General features: G+C 40.1%; 1 protein-coding gene across 3 annotated transcripts; it reads left to right on the top strand.

The window, feature by feature from the left end:
- Positions 1 to 6,257: 6,257 nt before the first annotated feature.
- On the top strand, positions 6,258 to 20,142 carry LOC133925001 (ABC transporter C family member 2-like). 3 transcript variants are annotated; one of them, XM_062370780.1, is made up of 29 exons: positions 6,258 to 6,409; positions 7,358 to 7,741; positions 8,275 to 8,456; positions 8,572 to 8,611; positions 8,694 to 8,853; positions 8,963 to 9,077; positions 9,151 to 9,231; positions 9,347 to 9,371; positions 9,502 to 9,558; positions 9,758 to 9,823; positions 9,971 to 10,045; positions 10,535 to 10,642; positions 10,769 to 10,903; positions 12,113 to 12,219; positions 12,307 to 12,400; positions 12,576 to 12,743; positions 13,035 to 13,175; positions 13,840 to 14,046; positions 14,130 to 14,228; positions 14,441 to 14,593; positions 15,391 to 15,785; positions 15,932 to 16,112; positions 16,204 to 16,527; positions 16,862 to 17,618; positions 17,765 to 17,886; positions 18,234 to 18,479; positions 18,599 to 18,700; positions 18,908 to 19,229; positions 19,661 to 20,142. In XM_062370780.1, exons 2-29 carry the CDS (start codon positions 7,409 to 7,411, stop codon positions 19,753 to 19,755), a joined length of 4,890 nt encoding a protein of 1,629 aa, XP_062226764.1. In that variant the 5' UTR covers positions 6,258 to 6,409; positions 7,358 to 7,408; the 3' UTR covers positions 19,756 to 20,142. The 3 variants fall into 3 exon arrangements, with proteins under 3 accessions (XP_062226764.1, XP_062226766.1, XP_062226765.1); XM_062370782.1 differs by lacking the exon at positions 6,258 to 6,409 and adding an exon at positions 6,794 to 7,114; XM_062370781.1 differs by lacking the exon at positions 6,258 to 6,409 and adding an exon at positions 6,794 to 7,171.
- The last annotated feature ends 2,090 nt before the right edge of the window (positions 20,143 to 22,232 follow it).

The raw sequence follows: 22,232 nt of genomic DNA, 5'->3' as shown, positions 1-22,232 counted from the left end.
TATAAATCAACAGCACCTACAACAATAACAAAAAAAAATCGTGTCTGAGTTATTGGCTGCGAGAAGTAAATGTCGATCCAGACGAGGAGTTTGCTTACTCGGACACATAGATGCTGACGACTTTGTTCATTGTCTTGGTCAAAAGATAGATATTGTTTACTTTCCCGTCACAAATCTGACTCTGGCTAGCTTTTGATATACACACACACAACTATTCTATACCTCGAGCCCAACCAACCCTGACTTTCTCATGTCTGGTCGAGCCAACTAGCCCACTACCTGACTAGAGCGTCATCCTCCCGATCAACGGTGACAAATCACAATCCCAACCCAATCCGACCCTTCTCCAAACAGTTCTATTCAGCTTCTCTCCCCTCCCTACTTTCTTATGATTCATCGATGTGAGAAATCACTATGGCTCGATGGCGCTCGCCCGCTTCCAGCGTGGTGTTGGTAGGATCGGCATGCGGCGCGGTAGTGGAGGGCCAGACCCTCATCTCTAGCGTCGTCGATGCAACACCTACTTCCCACCGGCATACCTCTTGCTTGCGTCATCTGGCGGTGATGTAGGTCTCAATCCCGGTGGTGGATCTCCTTTCTCGCATCGTGTCTGTGCTCACGTGTCCTCCCCCGACTCCAACCAATCTCGTGTCTCTCAGTCAACAAGCCTACAACGACATCCTATTTATAGGCTCCAATGTGGATCTGGACACCCTGAGTAGGATCTAGACACCAATAGCAACGGACGTGCGATGAGGATCCAGGAGACGTCGATGGAAGGTCTAACTCCTACGAGCTCCAGATCTCACGGGATATAGGAGCAGCATGGCATCTGTGAGCTCCATGGCGCCAAGAATCAAAGAGGTTGCAAACTTCATCGTGGTTGGTAGTCATGGAATCAGGAAGGAGATGAACGGGAATGGGAAAGCAGGGAAGAATGTGTTCCTAGCATGTTGTTACTGAGGAAAAACCTCAAAAGAGATTCGAGCGACATGTGTTTGCTGAAGAAATGTGTAGTATTTTTGTGTACTATATATACCAAGACAATGAAGTAATATTCAATATTTTGTGTCAGTGATACTAAAGAAAATCTACCAAGCGACTGAATAATTTTACTATAACATGTATTCAGTAGTCGTCCCTTGAAAGTGTTGGAACGTGCTATCACTTGAATTTAGTAGTCTTGCTTTCATGTCTCAGTAGTTCCTCAAAATCGACTATTGACATATTATCCTTCTTTTAGTGGTTCATCATTTTGGAGCTCAGTAGGTGTTTAATAGTTTATCAGTAGTTGACAAGTAGATGTTTAGTAGGTCATCATTTGGTAGCTTATAAGTTGTTTAGTATATTGTCAGTAGATGTTTAGTAGAATTTACTATAACTTGGATTCAGTAGTTAGATCCAATGATAGAAAATTTTGTGTAGTAATCCTTCGGTAGTTGGGGATTCGACGAAATTTTCTATGACTTGAGACCTTAAAATTCTAAGAGTTGCATTTGCTATGACTTAGATTCAGTAGTTCTTCAGTAGTTGATTAATAGATGCTCAGTAGTATATCAACAGGTGCTCAGTAGTTGATGCAATAGTACTTCAATATTCCTCTTTTTCCCTTCAATAGTCCTCTCATGATTCAATAATTTCATGCTTTATTGGTTTCATGCCCAATAGACTCTTTAGTAGTTCATCTTTTTAGAGTTCAATAATTCCATCATAATTTTTTTAGCATCCATTTGCATCACTAACATGTGTTTTATTCGGTAAGCATTTCGATTATGTCAGTTGGCAACAGGACAGATTTCTACCGAATCATAAAAAACATACTATTAATATTTACTAAAGGGATGAACTATTCGACGCATAAAGGAGTGCTACTGACAAACTTTTTCTATGACTTAGATCCAATTACCGAATCCAATTTGTAGTATTTTTTTGGCTTCCAAATCATAGGAAAATTGTCAGTAGATATATGGGGTTTTGTTCAATAAATGTTCGATTTTTTCAGTAGTTGAAGTTTTTTGTCAATAAACGACATTGTTCTTAGCAATTCAGTCGTCTTTCATCTTCAACCGAAATCCTCCTCATTGTCGTGATGCTCTGCCATAGCAATGGTTGATATCTCATACCATTCTACTACAACCACTGCTAGATAGGCTATCGTCCACACCTGCATCCTCACTGGGCATGCATCTTATGAACTCGCAATTGATTCTACACCTCCGGCGAAGGGGAGCATGGGCGGGCACAGGTCGCTGGCAAGGAGAGCGCAGGACATGGAGGGGTGTTGTTGCTGAGAAGATATCCGTCGGGGAGGGGACCTGGTTTGCTGGGATGATGAGCAGGCCACCAAGGAGAAGATCTAGGCTGCCGGGTAGGGGAGCTTGACCGCCAAGAGGAGGAGTAGGACGCCAGGGACAGAGCAGTGCCATAGGAATCGCCTTCGCCATTCTCTCGTCATGTGAAGCGATGGAATCGGGAAGAAAAGAAAAGTTGGTTCGGGGGGAATGAAGCAGGATCGATTGGATTGGGTTAGGCGCACGGTGTGGAGTGAGTTGGATTGAGTCAGGTACGTTAGTTGGCTTGGTTGGGTGTAGAATATTACGTTATACCCTGATGCACAATAGAGTGTGTATATATACATAAATACATATATTTGTGAGGTGCATGGTTTATGTTGCTCAGGTAGCATACGACATGTTAAAAAATCATATAGGGCATTGCAGCACTAGTAACTGGTCGTCTATGACTTCGTGCAGCAGCCTACTCGAGTCTGGAAATTGAGCTTGCAAAGGAAGAAAAGTCGTAATCACACTAAACAACGTACAGATTGTTTTGAAGCGAATTTTTCCACAAGAGAAATATTTGTGTCGATATCCATACCTGGATGTTAACCTCAAGTAGTTACTTTTTTATTTCTTAAATCAATTGACTTTTTTTGCTCCTGCGCTAAGAGCAGACGTCAACAATAGGCGGGAAGAGAGCATTAGATCATCTCCAATCATATTCCCTTTATTTCATTTCATTTCCAATTCTCTTTCCCATTTCTATTTCTTTTATTTTCTCTCATCTACAACAGCTTCACTTCGAGGGGAATCACGAAGGAAAATGAGAGAGAATACTGTCCTAGAGGGAATGATCTTGTGAATCCCTTCATGACGTGAACCGTGAAGTGAAATCGTTAGAACGTTGAAGGGAACGAAAATCTTGTCGTGAAGTGAATTTGGACCCCGAAGGAAAACCCTGGGAGATGGTCTTAGTTCGTCTAGTCTAACAAATTGGAAACTCCCCTGGGATGGTCACTGTGCAATAAGACAATCCCAACTATATTTCCTCATTTCTTTCTCTTCCTGATTCTACTCACTATTCTTGTTCACTTTATTTTCTCTCATCTCTAACAGTTTCTCTTTGAAGGGATTTATAAAAAGAAATAAAAGAGAGAATCCCGTGCTGAAGGAAATGACCTTGGTAATCCTTTGATGACGAGAGCTACGAAGAGAAACTGTTAGAGCGCTGAAGGGAAAAAAATCATTTCGTGAAAAAATTCTAGACCCTAACGAGAATCAAGTTAGGAATGGTCTAAGAAGTGCAGCTGAGTCTATGATGTACTTTTTTATTTTCTTGAGCAATGGAATAAAAAGTGTGTGATGTATAGTATTCCAATTGCTGAAGTGTTGGCACGACATATCGTGCAGTATGCTCTATCCCAATCCCATGTTGACTCCATACTTGTATCCTTGATATTTGAGCACAGGCACTCCCTCGGTGGTTGATGGATTGGTCGATCGGTACATGAAATTCTTATACGACTTTCTAAAGTATCTCCTCATGCAGTGCAAAGTAGGAATCTTTTTTTTACAGCTATGACCTCAAACACTGGCCACTGTGAATATCAACACACTACTCCATCATTTAGGAATATTATGTTGGACATATATGATGTGTTTGGTTTGAGAAATATTTTGACTCCATTCCCTGTGTTTATAACATGTGATTACAAGATGAGACGATGATGGATCAACCCATCATATTCTTCAAGCCAAACAAGAAAAAGAAAGATAATCCATCACCGTCCTACTCTCAAACCAAACACATCAATAATATTCCATCATTCACTTAATGTTTTTGGTAACTATTCACATCTACCTACTAATTACTAGATGTAATCTAATGCTATATCTGCCTGAGCCCAGAAGTGCGGTATGGGCATCAGATGGATTCTGTTCCACCAAACGAGGAGTGGACCAAGCAATGGGCTTCGTGTCAAACTAAGTGTTCATGTGTTATAGCGAAAATATAAATATAGAGACTAATAATATTAATTATAAACTTAATGTATGATGATGTAGATATACCATAAGAGCGTTATTGAACGAATACGTTAGGAGAGATACCGTAATTTAATTTCAGATAAGATCTAAAATACAAGAAGAAGATTATCCGCTAATTTCCTTTGTAACGTTTTCATTTATTCTTATTAGTAAAATAGATCTTATATTTTTAGTCTATAACGAGACAGAAAAAAAGTCTTCATTTATTCTTATTAGTAAAACGGATCTTATATTTTTAGTTTATAATGAGACGGAAAGGCTGAAGAACGATGGTGGATAAAAAAATGAATAAATTATTTGAATTTTAAAGAGTTTTATTAGGTGGAAGAAAAGTAAGATAAGAGATGACATGATAATTAATTTATAGTTTATATAGTAGAGACTATGAGATGTTATAAGACGAAAAACAACGCAAGTGGTGCAGCATCAATCAGTTCCGGTGAGATTGCTTGTCGCCAATGGGAAGCCAACACCACTCCATTTTTAAATGGGGAATTTGCATTCATACCACCACTTTAGATGCACTTTTTATCTATACCATCAGCTATGTCAATGACAGGTGGGGTCTGGTCCCACATGTCAATGACACAAGCTGGTGGTATAGATGAAAAATGCATCTAAAATGGTGGTATAGATGAAATTATTAGTTTTTAAATTGTGGGGAAGGGAGCTAGAAAGGCCTCCAGCAGAGTTAAGGAAACTGCCCAAGAACTAAACAAAAAGGTGGAGGCGGCATGTATTTTGTGCAAAATACCCCCAAAATAGTTGGATTTTATTGTCCCCTGTTTGCTCCGATTAGACCAACTCCAACGGGAGCGGCAAACCAGCCTCTATCCCTGTTGGACTTGATGTTTGCCGCTTGGGTCTCCTGTATTGCTCTCCAACAGTGACGGCAATTGTACTTTTTGCATGCTATAGTGATACGGGAAGGAAACAGGGCAAGGCAAATTTGCAGCCAAATATAGGAGCCGGCAATACTGTAGCTAGAGTATACGTGTGGGTCTGATGAAGGGAGGAGGGTAATAAAAGGTAGGAAATAGGGTAGCTGTTGGAGATGGAAAAAATAGAAGATACTGTAATAGTATTAAGGGATGCTGTAATAGTGTTATAGAGGATAAATTTTTAGAGTTTCTATTGGAAATGGTCTTAGACTGACTATGTGGCGCCTTGGCAGCCAGAACTGACCCGGATCGCCTTTCTTATTTTTAGCTCCTGGGACTTCCAAGTTGGGCCTGCCAAGATCAAGATGGATGGTCTCATTCGATGGTGAAAAAGATCATTAGCTTGATTGCAATTTGGTCATCGTAGCATTTTTTGTCGGAGCGACTAGGAAGAGATCATGATATGAAGGGATCCACCGAAAGATATTGAGGGAGGAAGGGGCAATTTGTTAGGATATAAGAGTATGTTTACTGCTCAATTCGTTTCAAAATATAAAACTATACCTTAATCATCCATGCCTCTTATAATATGTTGTTTATATCGACAAAATCATGATAATAGAAAATCACTATGAAATATGAATCCAATGATACCATTTCTACATCATAAAACCAGATGTCGTTAGAATAATTGTGAATAAAAGATTTATGATTTTTTTTATTAAAAATATGAAGTTTGAAATTTAAGTACGTGCTCGTCTTTTAAAAAACACACAGGGACCATAAAGGTAATAATTTATACCTAGACGGAGTGTTTTGCTTTTTTTTCTTCTTGTTTTGTGTTTTTTTGTTACAGTTGTTTTACGAGGTGGATAGGATATATACCACAGGTGTTTGGATCTCATACTTTCTATGGACCTAAAAGTATGAACCTGAATTCACCCGGGTACCTCGATATAAATTTCCAAAGGTGGTGCTCCCTCAATATCATAATCCTCCAATGATCAACAGAAAATAATAATAAAAAGACAAGTGGCAGTGGAAAGCATCGCCGAAAAGTTTGTGGGAGAATGGTGGAGTGAGAATCCTTCAAATCCAAACCCATAAATAAACCTCTTGGCATTATAGAGTAGTATCTCCCCCTCCGCGCCTCCCCACGAAGGCCACCCCGAGAGATGCTGACGCTTCGTCTTCACCACGAAGGTGAGCTCCGCTACCCGGCCACGTCCGTGGATCTCTCCGCTCGTCTCCGATCACGGAGCTATGCTTTGGGTTTTTTTTGGGTGCGATGCGCGCTCGTCTGATTCGTACACGCCTTCGTCGCGTAGCTCCGGTGGTTTGGGTGGCTCTCGTTGGGTTCCTCGCGCGCGGAGAGGACAAACCCGGCGCAAATTTACCGAGAAAGTTGCTCGCAAATATCCTTTTCCGGCCCTTTTTGTTGCGGCTTTTGCGGAGGATCTCGCGGGGTTGGACCATTTGGGGTGCGGATTCTCGATTCTCTCGGGGTGAATAAACCATCGTTGTTTGTATCGCCTTTTCCCTTTCGTGGTTGGCTGGGTGCAGTGGACTAGTGGAGTGGGCATGTGGCGCGGCCGCTCCTGTGTCCGCTGCCGCCACAGCGGCGCTGCTCCGTCGGCTAGTGGGGTGGAGTGGAGATCCGTACGGTCGTGGGTTGGTTTCCTCGTTTGCTAGCAAGTAATCTAGCTCGCTCGAATGGGTTCTCTCTGTCCGTTCAGTTAGTTTTGGAGTTGTGTGCTGCGTGGTGCCCTACGAGTTCTATACACTTCAATCACCCGTATTTTCCAAACAAAAAAAGTACACTCATCCATGGTTCAGGTTCTTCTTCTTCTGCACGCAGGATAAGACTGATCGATCTCAGTTGAAGCTCACTTGTTGTACCCAATTAAGGCGGGTGCAGTTTATTCTCCAAAATTTTGGGGGTTCAACTGAAACCCCGTGCCCTAAGTTAAATCCGCCCTTGCATTTCTGTATTCAGTGAAATTGTTTGCGTTGGAGTGGTTACAAACCGAAGTGTTTGTGCCTAGTTGAAATTTGAGTTATTAGAGAAGTTTTCTTGGTAGATTGTTGTTGAAGTACACTGCTCGTTGGCTGAATTTTCTCTTGTTTCCCTGGTTTAATTCTTGAAATCAGGAGAAGATCAGAACTGAGTGAAGAACAGGGTTGCTAAGTGGAGGGGTCTATATGGGGTTCGACCCACTGGAGTGGTACTGCCAGCCGGTTAAGGATGGTGCATGGTCACATGTGGTGGAGAACGCGTTCGGCGCATACACTCCTTGTGCCACGGACACCCTGGTGGTCTGCATCTCATACCTCGCACTCTTTGGTGTTTGCTTCTATCGGATATGGAGGACGACCAGGGATTACACAGTGCAGCGGTACAAGTTAAGCTCACCGTACTACAACTATCTGCTTGGGCTGCTTGTGGTGTATTGCATAGCAGAGCCGCTGTACCGGATTGCCACTGGTACCTCTAATATGAACTTGGATGGGCAGCCTGGCCTTGCTCCATTTGAGGTGAGATTGGCTAGATACAGTATCATTATTACAAAGTTTTGTTTAACTTTTATTCCGATATGCTATCCCCCCTGATAAGTATACTCACTATTGTTAGTATGTAGTACTAGATGTAGGACTGCCTACACGCGAGCTGTAAAAAGTAATGTTTTGGGTATGCATCTGAACTTGACTGGGAGTATGATTTTATTTTGGCACTATTGCTCAGCACCATTGCAAAGATCACTAAGTTGGAAAATGCCATCCACGTCACTAGCATGTGGCCCTGGCACATTTCATCCTCGATGGTATTTCTTATTTATACCTATTTGCAATGGTAGTGAGCTGATTTTCTCTTCTAGCTTTTTTGCAACTGAATGATATGCAGTAATAAATGATAGCTGCAATATACAGAAGCTGATGATAGACAGATAGAGCATATAGCCGAAACTCAAGTGAATAGTTAGTAGATATGAATGTAAACTACTGTCTAACCTTTACTTCTTAGATATTCCTGTATCCTTTTGGCCTTTTAAAATTCTGCTTTTCTACAGATCGTATCATTGATCATTGAGTCTGCTGCTTGGTGCTGTATGCTTGTAATGATTGCACTGGAGACAAGGATTTACATCTATGAGTTTAGATGGTACATCCGGTTTGTGGTCATTTATGTGTTGGTTGGGGAAGCTGCTATGTTCAATCTTGTGCTTTCAGTGAGACAGTACTATAGTTCGAGGTACATTACATTTGTAACATCTATTTTCGTGATGAAACCTTTTTGGTGGTGACCCAAAAATTCTCTCTTTAGGAATTTTACATGCAGACTAACGTCAGTATTTTTGTCTGTGCAGTTCAATCTTTTACTTATACTGCAGTGAGATAATATGCCAGGTTTGCATCGTCATTTCCATAGTTATCCTATAATCATATTTTCTGTTATCTCTGTCATATACTGAACCTATCTTTTCTGCAGTTCTTGTTTGGAATTCTCATGGTGGTTTATCTACCTAGCGTGGATCCATATCCGGGTTATACTCCGATCAGGAATGAGGTGCTGGTCGACAACACTGATTATGAACCTCTTCCTGGTGGAGAACAGATTTGTCCTGAGAGGCATACCAACATATTTTACAGTGAGTGAAAAGAAGTTGTTGCACACTATCAGATATGTACATAATTAAATTTTATATCCCCTTAAACTTTTCTAATATTGACAGATTTGTTATCCTGTTACTTTGCTAGGAATATTCTTTTCATGGATGACTCCTCTGTTACAACAAGGTTATAAAAGGCCCATTACAGATAAGGATATTTGGAAGTTAGATAGCTGGGACGAGACTGAAACTTTGTATAGCCGGTATGTTTTCTCATTGTCCTTGAGATAAATACTTTATAGACCTGCAAATCTTAACATGAGATTTCTGTCTCAGATTCCAGAAATGCTGGAATGATGAACTTCGAAAACCAAAACCTTGGCTGTTACGAGCTCTTCATAGCAGCCTTGGGGGAAGGTACATTTGTGCACTTGAACCCTATATGTCTTATTTCGATGATTATGAAAAGTCGAAAACCTCTAGGTTGTGAGCTAGGTTTGTTTCTATAGTGATTAGTTCCCTTCACTTTCAGGTTCTGGTTAGGAGGATTTTTTAAGGTAAGATTTTCTGCCCAGTCCAGACAGTTTCTTAAGCAGTTTTGCCCTTCATATTTTTTAATCATATTTGTTCCATTACATACATTTTGTGTTATTCTCAACAACTCATATTTTCTCTCCACATTTGTAGATTGGCAATGATGCTTCTCAATTTGTCGGTCCAATCATATTGAAGCTGTTGTTAGAGGTAATACTCCTCATTTCAAGAAAAGTCAATAATATGGAAATGATCCTGTTTTATGCTTATATGCTTCTTTTTATCGGTCGGTCGTCTCCATCAGACTAGTGAAGTGCATTAATTCTAGAATATGCTAAGTGATTGTGCAAATCTTAGGACACGGTTGTTAGCTGCTCTGCACCACTAAACCTTCGTATTTTTTTGACAGTCTATGCAAAAAGGTGATCCATCTTGGAATGGGTACATCTACGCTTTCTCAATCTTTGCTGGAGTGGTATGGACCATTTTCGTCTCTTGTTTGTTCTACACTTCATTTCTTTGTTTTCTAGTGTATTTGAACTTCCTAATGACAACTGTGTTCCTTGGGAGTTGAAATTGAACAACTCCTTCGCTTGCTAACTCTTCCCTTATCATTCTTCAGTCACTGGGAGTCCTTGCTGAGGCACAGTACTTTCAGAATGTCATGCGTGTCGGTTTCAGATTGAGGTCTACACTGGTATGTATCTCTTACATATTATGAACTTTATTAGGAATGAAATATCCCCAAATAACTATTCACGGATAGAAGCGCGTGGAAGTTAGCAATTCACGTGCCAGAACCATAACTTATGCATCAGTCTTCTTGCACCGTTATTACTTTTTTTACTATTACTAGTACCTTCATTATCATTATTGTTTTCTCATCATCTTTTTAGTTGGATTTTGTGGGTTTCATCTCTAGCCTACCCCAACTTGCTTGGGACAAAGGCTTTGTTGTTGATTTTGTTAAGAGGTTACGCAGTCAACAGGCCACCATGGAACCAGTTGTTCCACTTTCTTCAGGCCACTCTCGTTTCTGGTTGGCTCGAGGATTGCACTTCCTGATTTGTGATAACTTGTGGATGTCTTGTTTCATGCTAGTTTTTACCTTAAAAGTTCCTATTCTGCTAGGTCTAGGTATGATCATCAAAGTTTTTCTAAGAAAGTATGACCTTTTGTTGCACAGATTGCAGCTGTTTTCCGTAAGTCTTTGCGACTGACTAATGATAGTCGTAGGAAGTTTGCTTCTGGGAGGATAACCAATTTGATTTCAACTGACTCGGAGTCCCTTCAGGTATGCTTTTGTGTTTGACTTGTTCATTGCTTTGAAGGGGAGAGAAGTGCAGTATGTGCATACTGTGAATGCTGATCATTTTTGTCTTGTTTTTGCATCTTTTAATATATATTTTTACATGTGCAGCAAGTGTGCCAGCAGCTTCACAGTCTATGGTCCGCTCCTTTCCGCATTATTATTTCCATGGTCCTTCTATATGCACAGCTTGGTCCCGCAGCATTAGTTGGTGCTCTCATGTTGGTTCTTTTGATTCCAATTCAGGTACAATTCTCTTTGTGCACATCAAATTCCGGAAAATATCATGTTCCTGTAAATGTGTCTATGCTGTCTGTTTTAGTCCCAATATTACTAGTACCTAGGTCACGATTGCGTTGGCTGCTACATGTGCTAGAGAAAAGATGTTCTTCACATACAAGTTCTAGTACAGAACCTAGAGTTGGTATAAAACCTTCATGTAATCATGTAGTTGCTTTTAATTTATTTGTTGATGTTCTGACGTTGCAGTTCCATGGTACGTCCTTTTGCCTGTCCTATTTTTGCTCGCACCTGTTCACTTTTTTTATGCCTTTTTTTTGGGGGGGGGGGGGGGGCTACTTCCATGTGACTTTGATCGGCTCCCATTTAGAAAATATCAATTACCTGTTCCTGTGACTAGATTTCTATGGAAAAATTCTTGGTTTTGGCTTTTGTGTGTGTTTTATCCTGTCTAGTGCTGTCATGTCCAGCCCATTAGGGCCACTTAGATCGGTCTATCACAGTAACCGCGGCACTATAGCACGAGATCAGGGAGGTTAGGATAGATTAGTTAGTATATTTATTGGTATGTTAGGATTTAAATTGATTTGTTTAGAGATAAGTTTGGTAGGAGATAAGTTAGGAGTCGGATTGAATTAGGACTGCTTAGAGATAAGTTTGGTAAGAGACAAGTTAGGAGCCGATTGAATTAGGACTTTTTAGAGATAAGTTAGGAGTTGGAATTGAATTAGGACTGTAATTTCCCCCTCTCTATATAAAGGGGCAGCCGGCACATCATTGTAATCAAGCAAAGAAGAATTAATATAAGTCTCCCCAATTTATAGTCTAATCCCTCCCCTAGTAGCTGACGCCGCTCAGCTATTCTCTCGGCGGATGTTTATCCTCCCTAATGATCCTATGATCATAACAAGTGCACTTGTGTAAAATAAATAACCGAAAACGTTCGTTGTTAACCGAAATCGGTCATAGATTGACTGGTTGAAACAAAAGTGCTTTATGATGGATTTGTCCATTTCACTGTTTTTATTTTCCTTTTAAGGTCGACAACACAGATTCTGTGGGCAGTTTGTAGTTGTAGCATCCTTAGCATACTCTATTTGTACAGATGATATATCTTTCAATACCAGTGCGACTGTTTAAGTTTGTTTAAATTTACCGCTTTCAAGTTTCAACACTGGCTTGTCTGGCTTACCTTTTCTGTATTTATTTTTTCAGACAGTCATTATAAGCAAAATGCAAAAACTTACCAAGGAGGGTCTACAAAGGACTGATAAGCGAATCAGTCTCATGAATGAAGTATTAGCTGCTATGGATACAGTCAAGTATGTTGTACTTAGTTTTTATTTCACTATTAGCAATACTTGCATTCTGGATAATAGTTCCAACTTCCAAAAACTTATATTTGTTAGGTGTTATGCTTGGGAGCAAAGTTTCCAGTCAAAAGTGCAGGACATCCGTGATGATGAGCTTTCTTGGTTCCGCAGCGCTCAGTTGCTCGCTGCGGTATATTCTTTGTGTTTGCATAAGTTTCAAGATTGATGTTTTGTATATAAATTGACTTTGACTTGTACTAAGTTCTGTTGTGAAATATATTTTCTGCCTTAAAAATGTAACTGTGAGCTTGACTCTTTGTATGTCCTTCTTTATCATTTTTCTTACTTTTTCTCGTTTGTTGCAGCTGAATAGCTTTGTCCTTAACAGTATCCCGGTCATTGTCACTGTTGTTTCATTTGGTGTATACTCTCTACTTGGAGGTGACTTGACACCAGCAAAGGCGTTTACTTCTCTTTCACTATTTGCAGTCTTAAGGTTCCCACTTTTCATGCTTCCGAATCTGATAACTCAGGTGTGCAACACGCTGTATTTTTTCCCCTTTCCCGAAGTTACTTGTAAATCTACTTGCAAGCTACAAAGCATATCAATTCGTATATATAATGAGATTATTATAGTGTTGATCATTCATATTGTTGATCATTCTTTTGTCCCTTAAATTCCGTTTTCAATTCATTTAGAAAAGTTCTCTGGCTAAATAATTTTCAAACCAATAATAGCTTGGTTTGATGTGTTGTTTCTCCTTCAGTGGTTATGTTTGGCATTCATGGTTGTCTTACCATTATTTTTATTTTGTATTCAACAGGTGGTTAATTGTAAAGTGTCACTGAAGCGTCTTGAAGATCTCCTCTTGGCTGAGGAGAGATTACTTCTGCCAAATCCACCTCTTGATCCTGAGCTTCCAGCCATTTCTATCAAGAATGGGTATTTTTCATGGGAATCAGAGGTAATTCATTTTCCAGATATTTTTATTTGCTGGGCATTGACATTTCCTTGCAACTATTAGGGTTTATGGTATTTGAACACTTAGCTTCTGATTCTGTAATCCCGAGGTTGAAAAAATAGCACTAGCACACAACTCTCTTCATGATAGGTGTGCAACTTGACAGTGAATCAGTGCAGTTATAGGCTAGCATGCTTCATGTGTAGGAATGACAAGGGCAAGAGATAGCAACTTCATACTGAATATTCTATTGGTTTTGATAGAGAGCTAAAAGCAGATAGCTTCTGTTGATGCCTTCCTAGTTCATAATGAATTGGCCATAGAACTCGAGGCGCTATTCCGATCAACCCCCATATCGCCGAACAGCGGCGCAGGAAGCCCGAGAGAGAGATGAAAAAAATAGGGTTTTGGGCGAGTTGCGGCGCCCTGAGGATAAAAAACTGACTGTAATACTATGTTAGAAATAGCAACTTGTATTCAATGGTAGCCCATGGGGGCAATATGTAGAGCACATGAGGGAAACCCTAGACTAGGAGATTTCCATAATACCCTTGACTATTATACCCTTAATTTATTTCTGCCAACATGATCCTAATGCTGTCAACACTATCGTTTTCCCTCTAATTTTAAGATGCTGCCTGTAAATCAATTTTTAAATTGTTGGCAGGCTGAGAGACCAACTTTATCAAATGTCAATCTGGACGTACCTATTGGAAGTCTAGTTGCAGTAGTGGGAAGCACTGGGGAGGGTAAAACTTCTCTCGTGTCTGCGATGCTTGGTGAAATACCTCCAATGTCAGGATCGGATACCTCGGTGGTCATTCGTGGATCGGTGGCTTATGTTCCTCAAGTTTCATGGATCTTCAATGCTACTGTGAGATACAGTGTCTCCACTGCTTTTGTTGTGCTGGATTGAACCCTATGTAATTCTGCAGAGATCTAATTGTTACCCCACAGGTTCGGGACAACATATTGTTCGGGTCTCCCTTCCAACCCCCACGTTATGAGAAAGTGCTAGATGTTACTTCGTTACAGCATGACCTTGACCTACTCCCGGTGAATTCTAAATCCGCCCACTATTAAAAAATTCACTGTACAGATGTAAAGTTTTGAACTTTATAGTTCCCATTCGATGAGGAAGCTTGCTGGGAAATAGGTTTCTTTGTTTAGCATGTTGTAATCCAGCTCTGCCTTTTTTCTAATCTGGGTGTACTATGCTTTATTTTTTAAAATTAACGAATAATGGATTTGATTATGCTTGTTATCAGGGTGGCGATCTCACAGAGATTGGTGAAAGAGGAGTTAATATTAGTGGGGGGCAGAAGCAAAGAGTTTCAATGGCAAGAGCTGTGTATTCTGATTCAGACTTGTACATATTTGATGATCCACTGAGTGCATTAGATGCCCATGTTGGCCGTCAGGTGCATTCACTATCATTATGTGCCATGCTGTTCATGCTTCTATTTTATGATCTTGCCACCAACTCAAAAAAAAAAAAAAAACTTTGGCAGTCCAGAATGATGTCCCTTTACTTTAGTACATACTTAGGAAGCAAAGAGACTGATGTGGGCAGGTTAACAGGATACCCCCCAAGAAATACTAACAATGCATGTTAATTGACCTGATATAACTTGATTTTAAGAAACAATTAATTTATCACAACCTGACAATAGATAATAGAGATTCACTATTCACCGAATTACCTGTATTCATAGTTTATACAATTAAACTCAAATGGACTTCTTAGGTCCAAAACTGGAAAAAGTTGCACAAGCTGTACAATACTTGGAAACCAGAAAGTACCGTCTTTCTTTGTTGAAGGGAACACTAATAAGTCTGGTGTTATCACTTATCAATATCAACATCGTATTATTATATGGCATTTTCTCATTTGGTTGCTGACAGGCTGATAAGCATAGCCTGGCACCTGTGATGGAGTAGTAATATGGATCTGATATTGATACATCATTTATCACCAATAAGTTTGTTTGCTCTGACCAAATTGATGTTGTGGATGCATGTGTCACACCATATAATAATCACATGGGTTAGTCTTCAAACATAGTTCAGGCTGAGACAAGTGAATGCAATTTAGGATTCTTCTGTTAGAATATATTTAAGCTTTCTGTACTGGGTGTCTGTGTGTTCTTTTCCTTATTTTTACTTATTGTACAAGAATTGCTACATAACCTTATTACTGATATGAGTACATATGCAGGTATTTGACAAATGTATCAAAGAAGAACTACGAAACAAAACTCGGGTTCTTGTTACCAATCAGCTGCATTTTCTACCATATGTGGATAAGATACTGCTAATCCATGACGGTGTCATTAAAGAGGAGGGTACCTTTGATGAACTTAGCAACAGCGGGGAGCTCTTCAAGAAGCTCATGGAAAATGCTGGAAAGATGGAGGAACAAGTGGAAGAGAAACAAGATGAAAGCAAATCAACAGATGCCACAAAACAAACAGAAAATGGGGACATTGTAATCGTGGATGGAGGTTCGCAGAAGAGCCAGGATCATTCTAATAAAACAAAACAAGGGAAATCTGTTCTTATTAAGCAAGAGGAAAGGGAAACTGGGGTTGTCAGTGCGAAGGTCCTTTCACGGTAAAAGATTATTCTGTGTGATTGTACTTAATATTTAATACATAATTTATCCACTGATTCTTTGAGGCTTCAATATACTTGTAAGGCATGTTTAATGAGTATGGTTCTCCGCAATGTATGCATACTCAGTGCCATTATCATTGCAGCTATAAAAATGCGTTGGGAGGGATATGGGTGGTATCCATAATCTTCTTTTGCTATGCAATGACTGAAGTTCTTCGGATTTCAAGTAGCACATGGTTGAGTATTTGGACTGATCAGGGTTCTCTGAAAATCCACGGCGCTGGTTACTACAATTTAATCTATGGACTTCTTTCTTTTGGGCAGGTATTTACACCCATCGTTTACTTGTTTGTGCTCTCTTGTACGTCTCTGTGATGATACCATATGAGCTGACAGTGACATCATTTGGGTTTAGGTTCTAATCACTCTCACAAATTCTTATTGGTTGATTATTTCAAGTCTTCGAGCAGCAAAAAGGCTGCATGATGCCATGCTCCAATCTATATTAAGAGCTCCTATGTTATTTTTTCATACCAATCCACTTGGACGGATCATCAACAGATTTTCAAAGGATTTGGGTGACGTTGACCGGAATGTTGCTGTCTTTGTCAATATGTTTATGGCACAAATATCTCAGCTTCTCTCAACTTTTGTTCTCATCGGCATTATCAGCACTATGTCTCTCTGGGCTATCATGCCACTTCTGATTTTATTTTACGCAGCCTACATATATTACCAGGTACTTTCATGCTGACTAAAAAACTACGAGTCTGAAAATTCAAAGTTGTATGTGGATCATGTGCTACAAATAAGCACCACCATGAATGACACAATGAAATGACTGAAATTCCTAGTTGGAGTACCCTGAAACTTGAGCACCGCCAGTCCATCACTAAAACAAAATATTTCGACCCTTTAGTATTGCATAAAACAAATAGTAAAAATTAATACTGCTTAGATCAGTCAGACATATAAGGATACAAAATATTTTGAACTGTAACTTTTCTCAGTAGTACAGATAAATCTATTATTACCTTTTGCCTTATTAACATTTTGTAACTCTTATTTCTCAGACTACATCTCGAGAGGTAAAGCGTTTGGATTCCATTAGTAGGTCTCCCGTCTATGCTCAATTTGCAGAGGCTTTGAATGGTCTGTCCACAATCCGTGCCTACAAAGCCTATGATAGAATGGCAAACGTCAATGGGAAAGCAATGGACAATAACATTAGGTTCACAGTCGTGAACATGAGTTCAAATAGATGGCTAGCTATTCGTCTGGAAACTTTGGGCGGCATCATGATATGGTTCACAGCAACTTTTGCTGTCATGCAAAATCAACGAGCAGAAAATCAGAAGGCCTTTGCCTCCACAATGGGTCTTCTTCTTACTTACACGCTCAATATTACCAATTTGCTCACATCTGGCCTTCGTCTTGCTAGTCTTGCTGAAAATAGTTTAAATGCTGTTGAACGGGTGGGGACATACATTGAGTTACCTTCTGAAGCTCCTCCTGTCATCGAGGATAACAGGCCACCTCCTGGTTGGCCATCATCAGGTGTCATCAAGTTTGAAGATGTTGTGCTTCGGTATCGACCAGAACTTCCTCCTGTTCTTCATGGCATATCTTTCATTATTAATGGAAGTGAGAAGGTAGGAATAGTGGGCAGAACAGGGGCTGGTAAATCTAGCATGCTTAATGCTCTGTTCCGTATCGTGGAGCTGGAACGAGGGAGAATATTGATTGATGATTGTGACACTTCTAAGTTTGGAATTTGGGACCTGCGCAAAGCTCTAGGAATAATACCACAGGCACCAGTTCTATTTTCAGGTTTGTTAGTAAAAATACGTCATAGCTGCTTTATGTAAATTTCTGTAGCCTATTTGTTGGGAAATCCAATAGGTGCGTCCTTTTTATTCCTCAGTGACTTGAGCTTTTTATTTTTTGTAGTAAATGCTTATTTTATGGCCTTCCAGGTACTGTTCGATTTAATCTGGATCCTTTTAGTGAGCACAATGATGCGGATCTCTGGGAGGCTCTGGAAAGGGCTCATCTAAAAGATGTTATTCGGCGGAATGCTTTAGGATTAGATGCTGAGGTATGCAGCATGCATGCTTTTATTTATGTCGAAATTCAAGACCATCAATCTTTTCTTGGCTGTCATTTTTATTTACAAATGGTGCTATGCTGCTACAAATATACATATTTTCCCTAAGAAAGACGGTTTTCAATGACAGTCTAACTCTGACATCTGATAACATTTGGTACGTCTAATGAGTTTGTTTTAGAATGTTAGAAGGAATTTATAAATTATATGCTACTGGTGTTTTTGCCCTCTAGACATTAATCCCGAAGGAATTCATTAACGTTTGCATAAGAGATTTTGGGTTCTTATTTTGGTTTTAAGAATGTTTCACTAATTTGAGCTTTATTCTATTGATGCAGGTTTCTGAAGCTGGTGAAAATTTTAGTGTTGGACAGCGCCAGCTGTTGAGTTTAGCTCGTGCATTGCTGCGAAGAGCGAAGATGCTTGTTCTTGATGAGGCGACGGCAGCTGTTGATGTACAAACTGATGCTCTTATTCAGAAAACAATCAGAGAAGAATTCAAGAGTTGCACAATGCTCATAATTGCCCACCGTTTGAACACTGTCATTGACTGTGACAGGTTGCTTATTCTGAGTGCTGGGCAGGTATGCTTGGTTTCTTCTTGTCCCAACTTGGTTTTTCTTCAGACCGAAATCATACTTGGTTTATTCTTGTCCGAACTGCATATTTGTTGGCAATTCAACTTTGTAATGCTGTATTTTAGGTTTTGGAATTTGATACTCCTGAGCATCTTCTGAGCAACGAGGAGAGTGCTTTCTCCAAGATGGTCCAGAGTACAGGACCTAGCAATGCAGAATACCTCAAGGTACTCTTTGCGTCAAATACTGCTATCAGTTTCCTAATATTGCCATGCACACTAATAATGACTGTTGTCAGTGACTATAACTAATACAAGTCTACATGTAATCCAGTATATGCCCCTTTGTTCTAGTCTATAGAGTTGGCTTCTTTCAGCAAAAACATTATATGTACGCTAATTCACTTTTCTTTATGAATGAAAAATGATCAACAGAGCCTTGCCTTTGGAAGTGGAGAGGAGAGGTCGCGAAGGGAAGAAATCAAGCTGCAAGATATTCAGAGGAGATGGGTTGCATCTAACCGATGGGCTGAAGCTGCCCAGTTTGCACTCGCTAGAAACCTCACATCATCGCACAGTGACCTCCTCACACTGGAGGCTGCTGAGGGAAACAACATCCTGGGGAGAACAAAGGATGCTGTAATCACTCTGCAGAATGTTCTAGAAGGGAAGCACAATACTGAAATTGACGAATCTCTAAGTCAGTATCAGGTCCCAGCTGATAGGTGGTGGTCGTCACTTTACAAAGTTGTTGAAGGTATGGTTGCTGCTAGTCACTTCTCTGACAAGCTTTGACGCCTCTTTTTCGATCATGATTTAGTGCATAATTTGTGCATAATACTGAAGTCTATCGAAAGTAGGTAATATAGGATGACTTTTGTGAACCTATATATAAGTAAGTGGCAAAGGCATGCATACAATTATCTTGCATTGTGCAACTCTTGAATTCCTGAAAATTTATCTTCAATCTGCTATGCCAGTTCTGTTCGGTGTTTAACTGTATATGCTCAGAGCTAGCCTTGAATCAGAAGAAAATCATTTTCTTTCTACGACGTGCAATGCACGTATTTTGTTAAGAGGGAGAAGGAAATCAATTGCTCTGCTTATCCAGCACATTCTGAGCTCCTAAGCTCATACTGATATGAAGTTCCTGTTTCGTTTGACACAATTCATACTTATTGGTTTCAGGCCTCGCCATGATGAGCAGGTTGGGCCGCAACCGTCTGCAGCAACCTGCTTACGATTTTGAAAACAACAGTTCTCTTGACTGGGACCAAATGTAGGCGTAGAGTTCTGGAGTGCAGCACCTCTGACCTTTGAAGTCGCGTTGTGGAGTAGGTTGCAGATGCAGTTATTTCCGGCGGGTTTGATTCCTACGGCTATAAGTAGATTCACGGTCCTGACGCCTCTCTGAAAATAAATAACGAGCAAAGTGTGCCGCGGCAGCACGATTCCTGTACCATCGTCTGCAAGGATTGTATTTCTCGTGCACTGCCACAAGTGTGTGAAATTTTGGTAGTTTGTGGCAGTGCAAAACTTTTCTCGAAAAGACATGTTCGTGTGGATCGTTCCTATCTGCGGATCGTGTGTAACTCTTTTTTTTTTTTGAAGTTGCTTTCATCCTGTACTTGAGAAGTGCTCTTTTTTTTTTAAGTTGCTTTCATCCTGTACTTGAGAAGTGCTCCTCGCCTTCTCCTTTCGCAATTTCGACTCTAGTCCTGCACAGAAGACACGTGTAAACTCCTAGCTCGCTCACCAGGAATGAAATTATTTTTCATAAATCAAAATCGAAGTCTTACATGCAGTTCACCTTCAGAGAACTTATTGGATTCGATACTTAGAAACTATTTGTTTCACTGCTTCTGGCTTTTGGACTTGTGAAGTAACTCACAAAATAATTTTAATGAGAAGTGATGACATGACTTCAAGCTTTATCTCTATGTGGAGTACTGAGTACGTCATTTTAAAGATTGGTGGTTTGACGAGTGAGTTTGGTGTTGAGGGTATGAGTGAAACACTAATATATAAAGTTGAAATAAGTCTTGAGTTTTGTAATTATGACTGAGTTTAAGTTCTAAGGTGTTAAAAAATATATGAGGCATGTGTTTCGCATCTTATCAATGTTACGTGCCTATCGGTTCGAAGATAACATATTTTATTGCACTAAGAGCAGTTTGTTTATAAAATTTTATTTTATTTACTTGTACATTAATGCAATACCACCAGTGCAGAGATTCTTAGACATCAATTTGTAGGAGTGAGTTTGGTGTTGGGTTATGAGTTGTAGTTCTGAGATATGAAATTTAATGAGTCCTAATTTATGAGATGAAGTACTATGATATCAAAACAAAATAACCCGGGAGTTTGGTATCTAATCAATGTTGTGTGTCTATCGGTTCAAAGATTCATGAACATTTATTTTTGTTTCATGACTCAGATTTAATGCATATTGCCAATTTGTTCAAAGATGTAGAAACGTTTATTTTTGCTTTATGACTTAGATTGTAATGCAATAATATCCGCTTGAAGATTCTTGAACATTAATCTGTGGTCATACTTGGCTTACCACATGCTATAAAAAGAAGTGTATTAGCCTAGAAGGCATACTAGCATCCACATCATACTAGTACAGGATGACTATGAAAGTAATCATTCAACTTTTGATCTTCGCTTCAGTTTTTGCCGTGTTTACAATGCATCATGCTTGGGGTGAGCAGGATTGTTACGATGAAAAAGAAATGGTTATGCACAAATGCAAGGCAATCATAGAGAAGGGTAGCAACTACGAACCTCCAAGTACCACTTGTTGTGACGCTGTAGAAGAAGCCGACATGAAGTGTGTTTGTCGTATCATCAGCCATGAGGAGGAGGAGAAATTTAGTGTACATAAAATTGTTTTTGTTGCAAGGGCTTGCGGCAATCCGGTGCCAGTCGGAAACAAATGCGGAAGTGAGTACCTAATACTATTCAATTTCTTAAAAGTGAGTTCGATACCAATATTTATTTGTTCTTTTCAAGTGAGAAATGTGTAAATTGTTTTTGTGCATCTTCATTTAGGTAACGTCGGATAATAGAATGATATGATATTTGTTTTTCAGGTTGGACTATTCCTCCGCTGAGTCCGCATGTGCCGCCGTCACCACCAAGGGCACATCTATGAGAGTTCATAAGGGGAAGCCAACCAAGGAAAAAGAATAAAAGAATAAAAAATGTGCTTAGCTTGATTTCGTATGCTGTCTGCTGCCATGACAATAATAAAAAGAATAAATATTTTTGAATTTTATATTTTTTCACGAATAAGGCTCACACTCCCAACTTCCGAGGGTTGGGACGTCTCGGAGGTGAGCGATGCCCACCCGAAGTAACGCGACACGAAAGGATAGCGTCCATCATGCAAATACCGGGGTTCAAACCTACGGCAGCAGGTAAGGCTCCACCAAGCCTTACGACTACAAGCCTGTTTGCATGGCATAAATTAACACGCGGGTTCTCATTCAGAATAAAAAGGATAAAATATTTTTGAATTTTATACTGTCATTCCTCCTCGCCGTATAAATTAACACGCGGGTTCTCGTTGCATGGCATGAAAGTTCGATCGAGTCGATGCGCCACGCTAGCTACGTCTGCCCCAGAAGCACTAGGCCACCAGTCCACCACGGTGCGGAGCGCTGCAGCCCGTGGACGCGACCGGGCCCCTCCTTCCGGAACCGCGTGTCCGGGCAGGCTGGGTCGGCCCAGCGCCAGCCGGATCCTGGACGCC

Source organism: Phragmites australis, chromosome 7 (genome assembly GCF_958298935.1).
Source record: "Phragmites australis chromosome 7, lpPhrAust1.1, whole genome shotgun sequence".
NCBI classification, from domain to species: domain Eukaryota; kingdom Viridiplantae; phylum Streptophyta; class Magnoliopsida; order Poales; family Poaceae; genus Phragmites; species Phragmites australis.
Note: the sequence above shows the minus strand (reverse complement) of the source record. Positions and strands in the feature narration are given on the sequence as shown.

Excerpts from the sequence above, each read along its gene's own strand:
- LOC133925001 (XM_062370780.1), top strand. The coding sequence starts at position 7,409 with ATGGGGTTCGACCCACTGGAGTGGTACTGCCAGCCGGTTAAGGATGGT. Across the intron at positions 9,232-9,346 it reads CATAGCAGCCTTGGGGGAAG|GTTCTGGTTAGGAGGATTTT; the intron begins GTACATTTGTGC and ends CTTCACTTTCAG. Across the intron at positions 18,701-18,907 it reads GCAATGCAGAATACCTCAAG|AGCCTTGCCTTTGGAAGTGG; the intron begins GTACTCTTTGCG and ends AATGATCAACAG.